This window comes from Salmo salar, chromosome 09, assembly GCF_965601325.2.
Source record: "Salmo salar chromosome 09, fSalSal1, whole genome shotgun sequence".
In the NCBI taxonomy this organism is placed as follows: domain Eukaryota; kingdom Metazoa; phylum Chordata; class Actinopteri; order Salmoniformes; family Salmonidae; genus Salmo; species Salmo salar.
Genome location: NC_138299.1, coordinates 99,433,469 through 99,449,936, shown reverse-complemented (window position 1 = coordinate 99,449,936; position 16,468 = coordinate 99,433,469). Strand labels below are relative to the sequence as shown.

At 41.5% G+C, this 16,468-nt stretch overlaps 2 protein-coding genes across 3 annotated transcripts; one reads left to right on the top strand and one right to left on the bottom strand.

Annotated features, from left to right (window-relative positions):
• Positions 1–262: 262 nt before the first annotated feature.
• Positions 263–13,842, bottom strand: LOC106612286 (uncharacterized). Of its 2 annotated transcripts, none has more exons than XM_014213314.3 (20): positions 13,742–13,842; positions 11,714–12,722; positions 11,271–11,332; positions 11,017–11,055; positions 9,961–10,070; positions 9,470–9,534; positions 9,182–9,298; positions 8,000–8,125; positions 7,630–7,812; positions 7,000–7,124; positions 6,260–6,887; positions 4,360–4,486; positions 4,036–4,178; positions 3,819–3,947; positions 3,617–3,739; positions 3,381–3,511; positions 2,937–3,255; positions 2,540–2,699; positions 1,055–1,170; positions 263–868 (listed from the first exon to the last, which is right to left on the bottom strand). In XM_014213314.3, exons 2-20 carry the CDS (start codon positions 12,506–12,508, stop codon positions 806–808), a joined length of 3,561 nt encoding a protein of 1,186 aa, XP_014068789.1. In that variant the 5' UTR covers positions 12,509–12,722; positions 13,742–13,842; the 3' UTR covers positions 263–805. The 2 variants fall into 2 exon arrangements, with proteins under 2 accessions (XP_014068789.1, XP_014068792.1); XM_014213317.3 differs by having other exon boundaries at positions 9,961–10,067.
• On the top strand, positions 13,839–16,447 carry LOC106612288 (polyadenylate-binding protein-interacting protein 2). Its single transcript, XM_014213318.3, has 4 exons — positions 13,839–13,959; positions 14,544–14,686; positions 14,868–15,044; positions 15,617–16,447. Exons 2-4 carry the CDS (start codon positions 14,549–14,551, stop codon positions 15,671–15,673), a joined length of 372 nt encoding a protein of 123 aa, XP_014068793.1. The 5' UTR covers positions 13,839–13,959; positions 14,544–14,548; the 3' UTR covers positions 15,674–16,447.
• Positions 16,448–16,468: the final 21 nt, after the last annotated feature.

The window sequence follows — 16,468 nt, the reverse complement described above, 5'->3', positions numbered from 1 at the left end:
ATTCAATTCACTGGCAACAGCTCTGGTGGACATTCCTGCAGTCAGCATGCCAATCGAGACATTGTGTTGTGATAAAACTGCACATTTTAAAGTGGCCTTTTATTGTCCCCAGCACAAGGTGCACCTGTGGAATGATCAGCTTCTTGATATGCCACACCTGTCAGGTGGATGGATTATCTTGGCAAAGGAGAAATGCCCACTAACAGGGATGTAAACAAACTTGTGCACAACATTTGAGAAATAAGTTTCTTGTGCATCTGAAAAATTTCTGGGATCTTTTATTTTAACTCATGAAACATGGGACCAACACATTACATGTTGAATTTATATTTTTGTTCATTATACTTCCAAACAATGCAATTATCTGAACATCTGCATGGGAGGCATTTATTAAAATGATCAACCAAACTCCTTTAGACACTTGCCCTAATATAATTGGTTACATTATTTCTCGTCTCTGCATCACAACAGTTGGGGAACAATCAAAAGACCAGCATCTGACAGGGATGTAGTCCTATGACTTCAATACAAATCAAAAATGTGTCTTGCACTTATAAATTTAGCAAGACGAGTCATCAGAAAACATTAAAAACAAAAAAACAGCCATACACAACTCCCTACATTCTCCAGACCCATTCATGGTTGGTTCCTCCTGGTACAGTACATTGGTTAAAATAAAAAGTTACAAAACTGTATGACTAAACATGAAAGCTTTAAAAATAAAAAAAATAAATGCTGCAACTTCCACTCTAGCGTTACAAACTAACTATATCCAAGCGTAAACAGTTCCAAGACTTGTAATTTCCTACACAGGAGTCTTTGTCCCTGTGGTACTTTGAGCTTTGGCCTTCTCCTTTTCCAGATGTTTCTGAAAAAGAAATAAAAAAAATAAAAAAAGGGACAGCATTTAGATTTCAGAGCAAATGTTTTTTCTGACGCTGACAACTGTTTGATACAAAGTGAGAGACGTATTGGTGTGTTGTGTCAAGAGCTTTAAATGACTGCTTAAATATTTTGGTATATCTGCTAATTATCTAAAATAATGCATGTTTACCATGAGTTTTTGGTAGTGAGATTGACTGCTGCAGTGAACCTTCTTGGCTGTCTCCTCATTGGAATAGAACAGGAAACAGACTCGACAATAGTACCCCATCTTCACATATTCAACACCTGCAATCAGACAACAGTGTCACTATGATGTTTGGTTGTAAGTATTTCACTGTAAGGTCTACACCTGTTGTATTCAGGGCATGTGACAAATAACATTCGATTTGAACATTTGGTTATAATGTATGAAATATGATCAAATCTACATGGTCAAAAGTATGTGGACACCTGCTCGTTGAACATCTCATTCTAAAATCATGGGCATTAATATAAAGTCCCCCACCCTTTCACTGCTATAACAGTTTCCACTCTTCTGGGAAGGCTTTCCACTAGATGTTGGAACATCCATTCAGCCACAAGAGCATTAGTGAGGTCGGGCACTGATGTTGGGCGATTAGGCCTGGCTCGTAGTTGACGTTCCAATTCATCCCAAAGGTGTTCGATGGGGTTAAGGTCAGGGCTGTGAAGGCCAGTCAGGTTCTTCCACATCAATCTCGACAAACCATTTCTGTATGAACCTTGCTTTGTGCACAGGGGCATTGTCATGCTGAAACAGGAAAGGGCCTTCCCCAAACGGTTGCCGCAAAGTTGCCGAATCGTCTAGAATGTCATTGTATGCTGTAAGGTTAAGATCTCCCTTCACTGTAACTAAGGGGCCTAGCACCCCCAAAAAAACAGCCCCAGACCATTATTCCTCCTCCACCAAACGTTACAGTTGGCACTATGGATTGGGGCAGGTAGCGTTCTCCTGGCATCCGCCAAACCCAGATTCATGGTCGGACTGCCAGATGATGAAGCGTGATTCATCACCCCAGAGAACGCGTTTCCACTGCTCCAGAGTCGAATGGCGGCGAGCTTTACACCACTCCAGCTGACGCTGTTATAGCGCATGGTGATTTTAGGCTTGTGTGTGGCTGTTCAGCCACGGAAACCCAGTTCAAGGAGCTCCCGACGAACAGTTCCTGTGCTGACGTTTCCAGAGGCAGTTTTGAACTCGCAACCGAGGACAGATAATTTCTACGTGCTTTTGCACTCGGCAGCCCCGTTCTGTGAGCTTGTGTGCCCTACCTAGATGGTTCCACTTCACAATAGCAACACTTACAGTTGACCGGGGCAGCTCTAGCAGGGCAGAAAGTCAAAGTCACTGAGCCCTTCAGTAAGGCCATCCTACTGCCAATGTTTGTCTATGTAGATTAAAATCAAGAAAACAACTTTGCATACACCTGTCTGCAACAACAAATTACTGAATCCACTAAATTAAAGGGGTGTCCAGATACTTTTGTCTGTGTATTGTATATTTTTTTATGTGTTGGACAAGACAAGAGTTGTCCGACAGAAAAATAAATGTATTCTATATGTTATTAAAAAAGGTATTTCTAAACGCATAGAAAACCATTTTCCCTCTAGAGTATTCATCTGAGCATGTCCTTACCCACTGGGTTGTTAGGCTCATAAGGCCCCAGAGGAACAGGACTGGTTGATGAAAGCTTCCCCTCAGCCTGGGATGGTATGCTAGCAGTCTCGCCATTCTCCTCAACGCTCCTCACATTCACTATGGAAATGGCAGTCTCGTTTTCCTCCATTTTGATGTTCTACAGAATAGAGCAAGAGAGAGTCAGTTCCTTAAGCTACTCCCTTCGGTTGACAAACTAAAACTGCCTCGGGTTACGTCCCAAAATGGTGTCATATTCCCCATCAGATCATCATTGAGGGATTGCTGATGACAGCAAACTACGCTTGACCTAAGCCCCATAGGACTGTGATCCGTAGTAATAAACTATAGTGAATATGGTAGCATTTTCAGAACAACCTAAGCCAGATAAACTTACCATGTCAGTGTCAATCTTGTGTACAGCTGAGGTCTCAGAGGGTTGACTATGTTCTCCCTGGACCACGTCCTCTTCCTTCCTAACCTCTACCTCACTCTGCTCAGTGGGCGTCTCCACCATCTCCTCCTTGTCTTCTTTCTCAGGCTCGTCTGCTGAGGAGGATGCCGTCTCCTCTCTGGACTTCTTGACTGGAGGTTCTTCATCCTGCTTGGCTGAGCTTTTGGCTGCTGAGCTCCTGTGGGAGCTTGTTTCACTGCCTGATCGCTCCCTCTTTGACGGCCTCTTCTTCTCCTCAGAGTCAGGGGCTGGTGGTCGGTGTCTAGTGTGGGAAAGAGCATTTCATCTTTAGTGTCGCGGAAGAGCAGCATCTTAGTAGTGACAGAAATAAGTTGAAATGTACAACGTTCACAGCAATTACATTAACTGTTGTTTCATTTGACTCACCCGTATTTGAGCTGTTTGTACTTCCTGCTAACGTACACCGTTAGTCGCTTGCCTTCGAATTTAGGGGGCGTGTCCTTGTAGGTCTCAGACATTCTCTCAGCGTCCTCTCCACGTTCCATCTCAATGAAACACTAGAAATTAAATAATTAACATACAAAACAAATTTGGATTTCTATTGTCTCCCACTCATTCCAAGAAAGCTCTGTAGCAGAAGAGAGAACAAAACATTTCATTACCTCGTTGCGAGATCTGTTCAGAAAATAGCGTCTCACTTTGCCGAATGGTTCAGCAATTTTCAGAAGAGAGGCGTCTGAGGATTTGAAGTGTGGAATCTGTCCCACGTATACCACTCTCCCACTCTGCAAGAAGAACAGGAAACATTAGAAACAACTTCTACTATAGGAAGGCTGACCAACAATCTGCAGGTCCGGAGCTCACCTGAATGGTAGCGTATGTCTGTGAATGGTAGATTTTCACAGATTTCCCACACACAGTTGGTGTTACATTCCCACTGTAGAAATTGACCATTGCTTTTGCCTCTTCTTCCGAATTGAGTTGCAGAAAGGCCTAGGTTCACCAACAAAGATACACGTTAACTTCACTTTGTTTTTGCTTCACTGTCAAATTAATATATCAACCAACCAACCAACTTTACCTCAGGTCTCACGTCAAGCACCAGGTGCTGAACTACTGTACCGAAGGGTTTGGCCAGGGCCAAGATCTCGTTCAGAAAACCATAGGCTCGTTTAAATCCCACAACGTTGACCACTCTCAATCCCCCAATTTTCTTAGAGCTTCCTGCAGAGAGAATGAGAGCGATAATTACACAACTGTTTACTTTTCCAACAACAGTTGCTGTAGCCTATTTTCATGTGGGCTGACATGGTAGCAATGGTTTTCAATTCCACAGACACTGTCATCAATCATCCTAAATTAAATGATCATACATCATGCTAGAGGTTAAGTTAATGTTGTTTACCTGAAGATGAGTATTTTTCTTTGGATGAGGAGTCCTGTCTCTCCAAGTCCTCGTCTTCTGCCAGCTCATCCAGAGTCACAAAGTCATCCATGTTCTCTGGGAAATCCTGCTCCATGCTGCCCTCCTCCTGACGGAAAGGAACAACAACATGTCAACATGTTAGTTACATACTCAACATAAAGTACCGGTTAAAAGTTTGGACACCTACTCATTCAAGGGTTTCTTTATTTTTACACTGTATAATAGTGAAGACATCAAAACTATGAAATAACACACATGGAATCATGTAATAACCAAAAAAAGTGTTAAACAAATCAAAATATATTTTATATTTGAGATTCTTCAAAGTAGCCACCGTTTGCCTTGATGACAACTTTGCACACTCTTGGCATTCTCTCAACCAGCTTCACCTAGAATGCTTTTCCAACAGTCTTGAAGGAGTTCGCACTTATGCGGAGCACTTGTTGGCTGCTTTTCCTTCACTCTGCGGTCCAACTCATCCCAAACCATCTCAATTGGGTTAGGGTCAGGTGATTGTGGAGGCCAGGTCATCTGATGCAGCACTCCATCACTCTTCTTCTTGATAAAATTGCCCTTTCACAGCCTGGAGGTGTGTTTGGTCATTGTCCTGTTGAAAAACAAATGATAGTCCCACTAAGCGCAAACCAGATGGGATGGCGTGTCCCTGCAGAATGCTGTGGTAGCCATGCTGGTTAAGTGTGCCTTGAATTCTAAATAAATCACAGACAGTGTCACCAGCAAAGCACCCCCACACCTCTTCCTCCATGCTTCACGGTGGGAACTACACATGTAGAGATCATCCGTTTACCTACTCTGCGTCTAACAAAGACACGGCGGTTGGAACCAAAAATCTCACATTTGGACTCATCAGACCAAAGGACAGATTTCCACCGGTCTAATGTCCATCTCTCGTGTTTCTTGGCCCAGGCAAGTCTCTTCTTCTTATTGGTATCCTTTAGTAGTGGTTTCTTTGCAGCAATTTGACCATGAAGGCCTGATTCACGCAGTCTCCTCTGAACAGTTGATGTTGAGATGTGTCTGTTACTTGAACTCTGTGAAACATTTATTTGGGCTGCAATTTCTGAGGCTGGTAATTCTAATGAACTTATCCTCTGCAGCAGAGGTAACTCTGGGTCTTTCTTTCCTGTGGCAGTCCTCATGAGAGCCAGTTTCATCATAGCGCTTGATGGTTTTTGCGACGGCACTTGAAGAAACTTTCAAAGTTCTTGAAATGTTCCGTATTGATATTGACTGACCTTCATGTCTTAAAGTAACGAACTGTCGTTTATCTTTGTGTATTTGAGCTGTTCTTGCCATAATATGTTCTCTCTTCTGTATACCACCCCTACCTTGTCGCAACACAACTGATTGGCTCAAACAAATTAAGGAAAGAAATTCCACAAATTAACTTTGAACAAGACACACCTGTTAATTGAACTGCATTTCAGGTGACTACCTCATGAAGCTGGTTGAGAAAATGCCAAGAGTGTGCAAAGCTGTCATCAAGACAAAAGATGGCTACTTTCAAGAATCAAACATAAAATATATTTTTATTTGTTTAACACTTTTTTGGTTACTGCATGATTCCATGTGTGTTATTTCATAGTTTTGATGTATTCACTATTATTCTACAATGTAGATAATAGTAAAAATAAAAACCCTGGAATGAGTAGGTGTCCAAACTTTTGACTGGTACTGTATGTCAACATATTAGTTACATATTCAAAATAAATGTTTACACACACACACATGGCTATACATACACGGTGCTCAACAGAACTGTCTCAAACTGAACAAAAACAGAAGAGTAGTGCCAACTTGTAAGCAAGACAAATATAATATTTTCTTGCACTGTAAATGTTTTCTGTTGTTGACCTACCTGATCTGCAGGTAGTTGTTCCTCATGCATCTCTAAGCTCTCTGCTGGCTCTGCCGACGGCATGTCATCCTTGTCCTCGGTCTCTGGCTCATCTGTAGTGGCTTCAGTTTCCATCTGTTCACTCTCAGGCTCTCCCTCTGCTTTCTCCTCTGGACCAGGGACAGTCCCCTCCACCTCTGACCCCTCAGCCTTCTCAGTGACATGACTACTGCTCAGAACCTTTGCAGTGCTCGGAACATTGTCAGAGTCCGGAGCAGGTTCCTTCTCCTCCTGGGATTCCAGACTGGTGTTGGCAGCGGTCTCTGGGTCTTCCGTCACGGCTTCAGCCTTGTCCTCTGACGGCCCATCATCACGTGAACCCTGGTCTCCCTCTCCTTTGCACTCCTCAGCTTCATCTCCCTCCATCACACCAGCCACCTCGTCACCTCTCCCTGACCCTTCTCCCCCTGACCCTTCTCCCTCTGCACCGCTGTCCTCTCCTTTTGGTGGTTCCTTCTTGTCCTCTTTGGCTTTGCTGCTAGAGGAAGATTTAGCGCTTCTGGAGGAGGAACCTTTGTCTTTGGGCCCAGTACTACTGCTGCTTCTCCTTCTCTTGTCATCCATCAGTTTATTGGAGCGATTACTCACACTGTTACAAACAGACAACAATCCACAATCAGTCCAGCTACCTCTGTGAAAAAAAGGCCAACTAAGTCCACTAATAAGATAATGAAGCACTGAATCAAACTTGGAATTCTTACTTTAAGGTCTTGTACTTGGTACAGATGTTTAAGCGGACACTCTTTCCCTGGATGGTCAGTGGATTCAGAGTGTAGTACTTCACCAACATCTCAGCATCCTCTGCAGACCCCAGCTGAACAAAAGACTTGGAAGACAAACGCTAACGTTTATACATTAAGCCTTCATGACACATCCAGAATATAATAAAAATAATATCCTCATGCCTCCTTGCAGCATGCCTAAGACACATTCACACAGATGAGCAGGGACCCTGGACATCTTTCTTTTGGTGTTTTTCCAGAGTCAGTAGAAAGGTCTCTTTAGTGTCCTACGTTTTCATAACTGAGACCTTAATTGCCTACCGTCTATAAGCTGTTAGTGTCTCTTAACGACCGTTCAACAGGTGCAAGTTCATTAATTGTTTATGGTTCGTTGAACAAGCATGGGAAACAGTGTTTAAACCCTCTACAAATGAAGATCTCTGAAGTTATTTGGATTTTAATGAATTATCTTTGAAAGACAGGGTCCGGAAAAAGGGACGTTTCTTTTTTTTGTTGCTTAGTTTAATAAAAAATAATATGCGCCATTTAGCAGACGCTTTTATCCAAACATTAGTATATTTTATATACAGAGAATAATAGGACTTTTACCTCATCTGTTAGAAACAAGTGTTTCTCCACGGTTCCGAAGCGCCGCGCGATGGTGAGGAGTTCCTGCTTCTTCTCATTCTCACGCGGCAAGTTGGAGAAGAAGACTACCTGCGATTGGTTCGCTGCCGCTGGCTCTTTGCCTTGTTTCGCCTCCCGGTTGATTCTTTCAGTTCTGCTGTCTTTCTGTATTCAGAAAGAGGAAAATATTACGATGTACTGATCTGCATGCATGATCACTGCTTGAATTGAATGGGGTAGGTAACGGTCAGCTAAGGTAGAAATGCATCTGAGTGATTTGAAGTATTTCATCTATACAGCAGATACAGGCAAAACGAATGAAAATAGATGAATAAGGACATTCCAATATTACCTGAATCACCATGAGTTCCTTGGACAGATAACAAGTGATTTGTTTCCCATACAACACCGCTGGGTTCTGCTGGTAGTAGCTCACCACATCCCTAGCTTCCTTATGGGTCTCCATTTCTAAAAAGGCCTGTGGAGTAGAAATACGTATCATGAACCCTGTGCTACAGGACCAGTCAGCAGGTGCTCTAATACAACAACGTCATCCATTTACTTCTGTTAAAATGGGTAATAAGAGCAAGTCAAGTGTTTGAAAGTGTTTACATTGTGATCTGTATATCTCCAGTTGTACTGTAATATGTTAGTTACTCTGTTAAAGCAGAATTGATTTATACATTGTAATAAGAGGAAAGTGGTGTGAAAACACAAAAGGGGTGGTTTCCTGGACACTCCAATTAAGAATCTTTATAGTCAACGACTAGGGGCGGCATTTCTCAAAAGTGTGTGGGCACAAAAAAATATATATAATTTAAAAAAAAAGACTGAACCTTGCGTGCGACGGGTTCCCCTGCAAAGATTGGTATTTATGAAGTTTGAACTTCAAGGGAAAGCGTGTGTATTTCCACTCACTTCTCAGACCATGCATACACACAACTTGTAGTGGTTGATCAATTGTACTGCAAGCAAATTTTATTTTTTTGGGAAGGGGGGGGGGGGTAATTGAAGTGTTTGAGGCACGGAAATTCTAATAATGGTCGGCCCATAAAAACAGAAGGTAGGTCTAGTGTGAAAACAGATGTATTTGCGGTTGGGGAAGGAGATTGTATAGCAGCATATTGACAGATACTTTTATTTGGTCTGAAATTTTGGTTTAAAAAGTCACTGCAAAAGATTAAAACATTCTTCCCACACCTCTACAGAAATGTGAACAAATTGACCATTGCGCTTTAGAAAAACTGTCATGACCCAGTTCCAACATTTTCAAATTATACAGCAAATGAGGACGTTTTTATTGTTTGCATAAAAGGTGAATGGAGGCTGTTTTCCAGGCGGGGTTGTAACGCATGTTCACGAGCACGGAAATACAGTACGGCTCTGATTTGTCAATAAAAACCATGTTTATACGTTGTGTTGCGACAGTTTGATAAATCCCATTAGTTTGTTGCGCACGCAAATCCTAGAATCTCCACGTACGCCCAGAATTGAACATGCCTCTGGCAAGGTGGCACAAAGTGATGTGCTTTACCTTGTTCTTCAGTACCAGGTGTTCACAGAGAGTTCCAAAGGGTTCAACCAGGGCGAACAGGGCTTTGTTAGACAGAGGACTACTGTCATATTTAGCCACCACTACTTTGCTTCTGATCTGAGGAGAACAGTTCAGACAGATAGAAAAACAGGTTGAATCCATGACTTTCACACCAAAGACATACCAGTAAAATACATTCGTTTTTGATGAGGAGTTACCTGGTCACTGCATTGCAGTAAAAAGATTGTATTTGATCAAGATAATATCATGACAAATAAAACACATTACCTGCTTAAGTGCCATAGAGTGTTGATGTGGCTTGCCTGATCCAACATTAGATCCAGCACCACCCCCTAAGACATAATAGAGGTTTATATATATATATATATAAAAACAAACACACACACGGGCTTTTCAAGGACCCACAGTCACTTAAATTACAACATGGCAGTGGCCAGCTAAGCAAAACATGGATTACTGTCTTCCTTTGTCCCTAGACTGATTACAGGGTCAGGAAGCCAATATGTCATTTAGTAATTTGGGTGAACTAGGCCTATCCCTTTAATGACAATGATAACATGGTAATGAATGCAAAAATTCATCAGTAAGTGACAGGAATAAGTATACATTGGTTGCATCCGAAAAGGCACCCTATTCCCTATATAGTGCACTACTTTTGACCAAAGCCCTATGGAACCCTAATCAGAAGTAGTGCACTAAAAGGGAATAGGATGACATTTCAGACACAGACGTAATCTTTCACACAAACACAGCATTACCCCAGCCGGAGTTCATGCGCCCTCCTCCAGCCTGCTGCCTTTCAGCCATGGGGATTGGTCCCAGGAGACCGGCTGATTGATTGGTGGTCTCCAGTAGATGAGACCCACTGCTGAAAAGGGACAAACATGAGACCGATTCAGCCTAATTTTACATGAGACCGATTCAGCCACGTATTTAAAGCGCAACTTCACTTCCTGATTTGGCTTGTTTTATATTTGGGTCATTAAGAAATGCTAGTGTCCATGACTTAATTCAAACTCGAGTTGGTTTTGGGGTGTGGTTGTCTCGTGTGTCTGTGTGTTCGCAGGTGGCAAAAGTGTAAAAAATGATTTAGACAATTAACTTTAGCTGACTGGTGTGCGACCGTGGTAAATTTGTATCGTCTATGCCCGGGGCTAGTTAGGGGCTGTCAATAAATTACACAATGTAAATGAGACAATATTCTCATTCCTTTTAGTTCTCAATAAATGCTTTCAATATTTGTAAATTAATTTCTACAATTTATAGTTGGTTTGAGGTTAAGTCACTGAAATGTCAACATATTGTCCCATTTTATCGATGGTCCCTAACTAGCCCTATAGGGATATCCAAAGTCAACCCAAATTTACCAAAGGGATACCCTATCGGGTCGAGTGGAGCTGCACTCCAAATTTATAATTTCTAGTGTGATGCCAGCTGTCGGCAGGATTAAAACAAAGCCAACCTTTGTTTATGTTGTGATGCAGTCAAGGACCACAAGCCTCACAAAACTCTGTTTTGGACAAGACAAACTTTATGACCAAAATGACCGTATTTACACTTTGTAGGCAATGTTGACAGTAGAATAAATGTTTCATACTCATAGATGCCACATAGGCTGTTTTCTAAATGAGAAGTTGTTTTTTTAAGGGGCAGTTACTCTTTAAAGTCAAAACAACTGAAAGTTTCTTGTTAACTGGTTTATGTCCTTTATCAACTCTTGGGACTAAAATTTGCAAACATGTTATAGCAACCGGCGTGTGTGTGAGAAAGAGAGAGCATGTGTGTGTGCACGTGCGGGAGAGAAAGACACATACCTTCTGCTTGTGGCCATGTGTGGATCCCATTCTGGGTACCTAAAGATCATGGGAGAACATTGGTCAACAATGATTAATGGTTCACACAATTTTATTTTTAAATATTTATTTTTCCTCTCTCTGTGCTTTTCCAAGCAAAGCAGGGTAAAAAGCTGTACACAGACGTTTCAGTGCGTATCACATTCTTCAGTGGGTATCTCAACATAAAAGGTCTTTACATAACGTAGTGTGTTTGAAAAGGAATAGTAACTTACATTTGCAGGAGGAGCCTCTGGTTTTCTGTATGCCGTAATCCATCCGTGTGCTGGTTCCACTCCTGCAGACCAAGACAACCCCTGGATGAGTGACTGATTTACTGAATACATACACTGTATACATGAATTGGCTCCCACACCAATTAGAAAGCAAAAGGGTGATTAAACTACGGCTCTTCAAAAAAGGATAAAGAAGCTGAATAAGTGGAGATATGATGCTAATATAAAACAGACTTGTTGAATCATTACTTAGTGTACTGTAGGATTGGCTTTTCATCACTTGATAAATCAAAAGATCTAAAAGATTTGATTATAAAATTCCAAAAAGTGGTCTTGAATTGAAAGTGTCCGTGCGTGCAAGAGAGTAGCAATCAAACTGAGATCAGAGTAGACGGTGTGAAATAGACAGGTAAAGTGGAAAATGAATTGGAGTTAATACTCACCATGGTAGAATGCACGTCAAAATCACAAAGAGAGCACACATGGGGAAACATGTGAGGTATAACTCCTAAGAAGTCCTGCACTTTGCCTTGGGACGGGGAACCCATTCTCCTGGTCATAAAGACACTATCTGCCGCTGAGGGGGGACCCATGCCCATACCGCTGTAGCGATCATGGGAAAGATCTGAATACCAGCCTGGATCTCTTCCACCACTGCCGTGGCCATAGTCGAGTTCGTACCTTCCAGCTGAAGTGTCTTGGATGGAACTGTAGCCCAAGTCTCCTTGCTGAGCGTGGCCCGAAGCTTGCCCCATGGAACCACCCAGTTTGCCAACACGCATGTCATCCCAGTCGTCTCTGCTGGCTCTGTATGAGGTCTCAGAGGAGAGGCCGGACAGGTCCCCTCTAGAGTTGCCTGCCATGCGTCTGTCAGACTCCACCTTCCGGTTCTTAAGCTGCATTATAAGGTGAGGCAAGGTCTCCACACTAATGTTGTCTTCTGGGATCTGTGCCAGCATGTCTAGGTCAGCGGGCGACAGGCCCAAGCTGGCAAACAGCTTCATGGAGTTGCCAATGTGGCTGCCGCCACCACGACGGGACAGCTGCGGGTCACGGTCACCCTCACCACCACCCATACCCGAGGACATGCTGTGCAACTGTCTGGAGGTTGAGCCATGATGGAGACTGTCTGAACGCTGTTCATTCATGCTGAAGTTGAGGGTCTCAGCAGCAGCCAGGAGCCCGCGTCCCACAGCAAAGCCTTTCTGAGAGCTATCAGATGGAATCTTCTGGGACATGGCAATCCTCAAAATGGCTGACGTGCTCTAAACTAACTCAATGTGAGATTACACAGCACAATAACAGAATAAGGAAGCAGTTAAGTGAGGGCCAATTTATAAGTCTTTGAACGAAGAGAAGATTCAGTCAATTAAAAAAACTGACAACGACGTGGCAACAAGTCAACGTGGATGAGGAAAAGGAAAACTCTCCTCTTCATCTGATGGAATATTTCTGCAGAAACATAATGGTGAAAGTGTAGGGTGTAAGTTCTTGTCTGCCACCCTCCTCCACAGTTAGCATGGGGATATGGAGGAGCAAACAACACGGTCCGCAGCCAGGTTCAGTTAGCCTACAATGTACATAGTGCAAGTGTAGAGAGAACTGCCCAGTTGAAATAGTAGTCAATTGAACTGTGTTCAGAATCAGAATGTTAGGTTTATATGAAAGAAACAGGAAGAACCATTTATAAAAGCATTGAAGAGAGACCACTCACAGAAAAGGAGGGAAATGTACAGTAAAGATTCAGACGTGAATTGACCTCATACGAAAGTAGAGGAAGATATACAGTATCATTAACTGTATGTCATAGCCAGAAGAGAAGATATATCAAACCAGGGTTCATCTTCATAGAGAATGGATAATGCACCAAGTGACCAACAATTGTCCTAACTGCAGTTTGGACACAACTTGAAAAAGAGCTTAAAATGTTTAGTTAAAAGGTTACAATGATTAAAAAGGGAATTTGAATCCAGTCTCTGGATCAGAACACTCTTAGATCCAGCGATAGCAAAAACAACAGTATAGAGAATGTATCGCAACATTAGCTATTCAAGTTGCTAGCTAACACGAGATGTAGCTAACCGCAAGAGCTGTTTTTTCCCTTTTTGTCTGTGCTGCCAAAAACATTTGTACTCAGTATGTGAATATTTGCTGAATCCTGTGCGTACGAGATATAAAAACGTTTAGTTTGAAGATGATACTAGCTATCTAAATGTTAATAGGCAACAGCAGAATAACATATTTGATGTGAAAAGCAAGGCCTCTGGCCTAGCTAGCTTACGAAGCTAATTTGATGGCAACGAGCTGCATGTTTTCATCATGAGATGTATGTTATGCTACAACAACAAAAAGTAAATAAGAGCTCAATATATATATATATATATATATATATATTTGTAACGTTAGTTATTTTTTTTACAGTCAAACGAAGATTTCCCCGAATTTAGGAAACTCAGGTTTATTGTCCTTACCTGCGCAGGATGGGCTCACGCGGCGTTGAAGCGATATAACTACAATCGCAAGGAGGATGCGCCTTGATCACGTGAGAGGGTCGTACGATTCGTCCAATCGCTGACGCTCAACATGTAAACAAACACACTCAGCGGCCATTATTGTTCACTTGTCTCGGACATAAAGAGTTGGAAAGAAACAAAAAGCAACAACGACAGCTTTGAACCTTCACCTCTTGGTAAGTTGAGATATATCGTAACGTTATGTTAACATTTCTGTGGTCTATATAAAACAGAAATGTGTGTGCCTACTTGCTGCTTTTAGCCTTTATATCGAGTCGTCTTAACAAACATTTTACATTTACATTTTAGTCATTTAGCAGACGCTCTTATTCAGAGCGACTTAAAGGTAGACAAGTTCCTTTAAATAAATATAACCTTTATATAACTAGGCAAGTCAGTTAAGAATAAATTCTTATTTACAATGACAGCCTACACCCCAAACCCGGACGACGTTGGGCCAATTGTGCGCCTATGGGACTCCCAATCACAGCCGGTTGTACAGCCTGGATTCGAACCAGGGTGTCTGTAGTGACGCCTCTAGCACTGAGATGCAGTGCCTTAGACCGCTGCGCCACTCGGGAGCCCGAAATTATAGTTAACTATAATCAGTGTTGCTGTCATTTTTAACTGTATTGTGTTTTTTTCCTGAGTTGTTGATTGTTCATTGCTGTGTCTTATTACTGTGTTCTGAAATATTGTATTATTTCTTCTGTTGGTCTATTTTTGAAGATACAGCTAACTTACCTCATCTTTGTTACAGCCAAAATGAAAGACCCAAGTCGCATCAACAACACCCCAAGCTTCAGCAACAGCGAACTTATCCTACATGGACAGTTCATCAATGATGACAATCCCTTTGCTGAATACATGTGGATGGAGAATGAGGAGGAATTCAACAGACAGGTACTCTACTTATTCTGCCTATTGATCAAGTACTAGATTAGGTAGCTAGTTGATTTAATATTTCATGCCTATACCACACACAAAGAAATAGCTGTTTTTCTAATAGCAATGTATCATTATTTCAATAATTTAGTGTTGCGAAGAGTGGGTGTCTAAGTTATTTTGAATGCTTTGTCCCCAGATTGAGGAGGAACTGTGGGAGGAGGAGTTCATTGAGCAGTGTTTCCAGGAGATGTTGGAGGAAGAGGAGAATGAATGGTTCATCCCAGCAAGAGATCTCCCTCCAACCCTCGGTCAACTCCAAGACCAACTCAACCTTCTGGTCCTCTGTGACACAGGCATCGTCGACGGCCTGGCGGTAAATGTTTCAGTGATTTTGTTCGTCCAGGTTTCCTTAAAGTAAAGTTTGTGGAAAGTAGCCATTTTAGTTGGCCTAGTCCTAGTCTTGTGTAGGGAACCACTCATGCGCAGGATCAGGTGGCTTGCCAGGCTAGTCTCGTGTGGCCATCCTTCCAAATCTTGTCTCTTCGACTCATGAAAAGCCTGTGTTTCTGAGGCTAGCCTTGTCCCAGATATGTATGTGCTATCTTGCCACCACATTTCCAGTTTTATTAGTCGTATATACGGGATACACAAAGGATACACCGTCCAACGAAATGTTTACTTGCAGGTTCCTTCTCGACAATGCAACAACAATAAGAAATAATAAAATATAACAATACAAACAAAGTCAATTTCTCAGTAGAATAGAAGAAGATTTTGAGCATATGTATAAAGTATGATTTTTGTCTTGTTTGGCATGAGGAGTTGGCAAGATAACACAGGCTGGAACATACTAAGAGTAGGCCTATAATATCTCCATTTGTTTGGATTGAATCATCTCTGTAAGCTTTGATTACATTTTCCCTCATGTTTTTTTTTTCTCTTTAGATCAACAGCAATTTGAACCCTGAAGCACAAGAATTTGTACCAGGGTGGAAGCACTGAGACTAGTCCTCTGATGAACGAATCATCTGTCCACACTGAAGCCAGTGTAGGAAGATCTGTTGGAGTTCTGTGACTCTGTTGCACTTAATGTGTTGCCAAAGTTTTCCAGCTAGCCCTGCATGTTTAACGTTTTGAATAATGTTGTGTATATAAATCATATGTTTGTTGTAACTCTTCTGAATGTAAAAACAGGGTAGGAGCCAGAATACTTTTTACTTGTATTTCTTATTTGAATATTATAGGCCCATGTTATGTAAGTTGTTCTAACATACCTGCCCCCATCAAATAATTATTTTCTGTTCAATCAAAACTAGTGGTTCATCTCAAAATCACAAGATGTATTTTTCATTAGATCTTTGTTTGCGTTATGAATTCAGTAAAGTTCAGAGAACATATTTCTTTATACAGTCTCCTTTTGTTGAAATGCAGTTTGCTATGAGATTAATATGTAATATCTTAGCCGGGTTTAAAGCTGGATGTTAAAAATTAGATTACCTACTTTATAATATGTCTCTTATTTGTTTTTTTTCCTACATTTTACTTTCTTTTCAGAGTCTGAAATGTCAGGCTTATTTTAGATTTTATTTTCATTGCTCCTGTTCTTCCTGACATTATCTTTCAGAGCCTGGAGCTTGAAATCCTACTGCCATGTCGATGTGACTTTAGTTTTTTCTAAATGCATCTAAAAGGAAATCTACTGTATAAATACTTACCAAAACTATTGTACAAAAATAAAAAATAAACATGTTTTTTCTTTAAGTATTTGAAAATAAATGTTGGACTATATATTTTGTG

Coding starts and splice junctions, on each gene's coding strand:
- LOC106612286 (XM_014213314.3), bottom strand. CDS start 12,508: ATGTCCCAGAAGATTCCATCTGATAGCTCTCAGAAAGGCTTTGCTGTG. Junction 7,813..7,999: donor AGGAACTCATGGTGATTCAG/GTAATATTGGAA, acceptor TTCTGAATACAG/AAAGACAGCAGAACTGAAAG. Junction 3,512..3,616: donor TGAACAGATCTCGCAACGAG/GTAATGAAATGT, acceptor TTTAATTTCTAG/TGTTTCATTGAGATGGAACG.
- LOC106612288 (XM_014213318.3), top strand. CDS start 14,549: ATGAAAGACCCAAGTCGCATCAACAACACCCCAAGCTTCAGCAACAGC. Junction 14,687..14,867: donor AGGAGGAATTCAACAGACAG/GTACTCTACTTA, acceptor CTTTGTCCCCAG/ATTGAGGAGGAACTGTGGGA. Junction 15,045..15,616: donor GCATCGTCGACGGCCTGGCG/GTAAATGTTTCA, acceptor TTTTCTCTTTAG/ATCAACAGCAATTTGAACCC.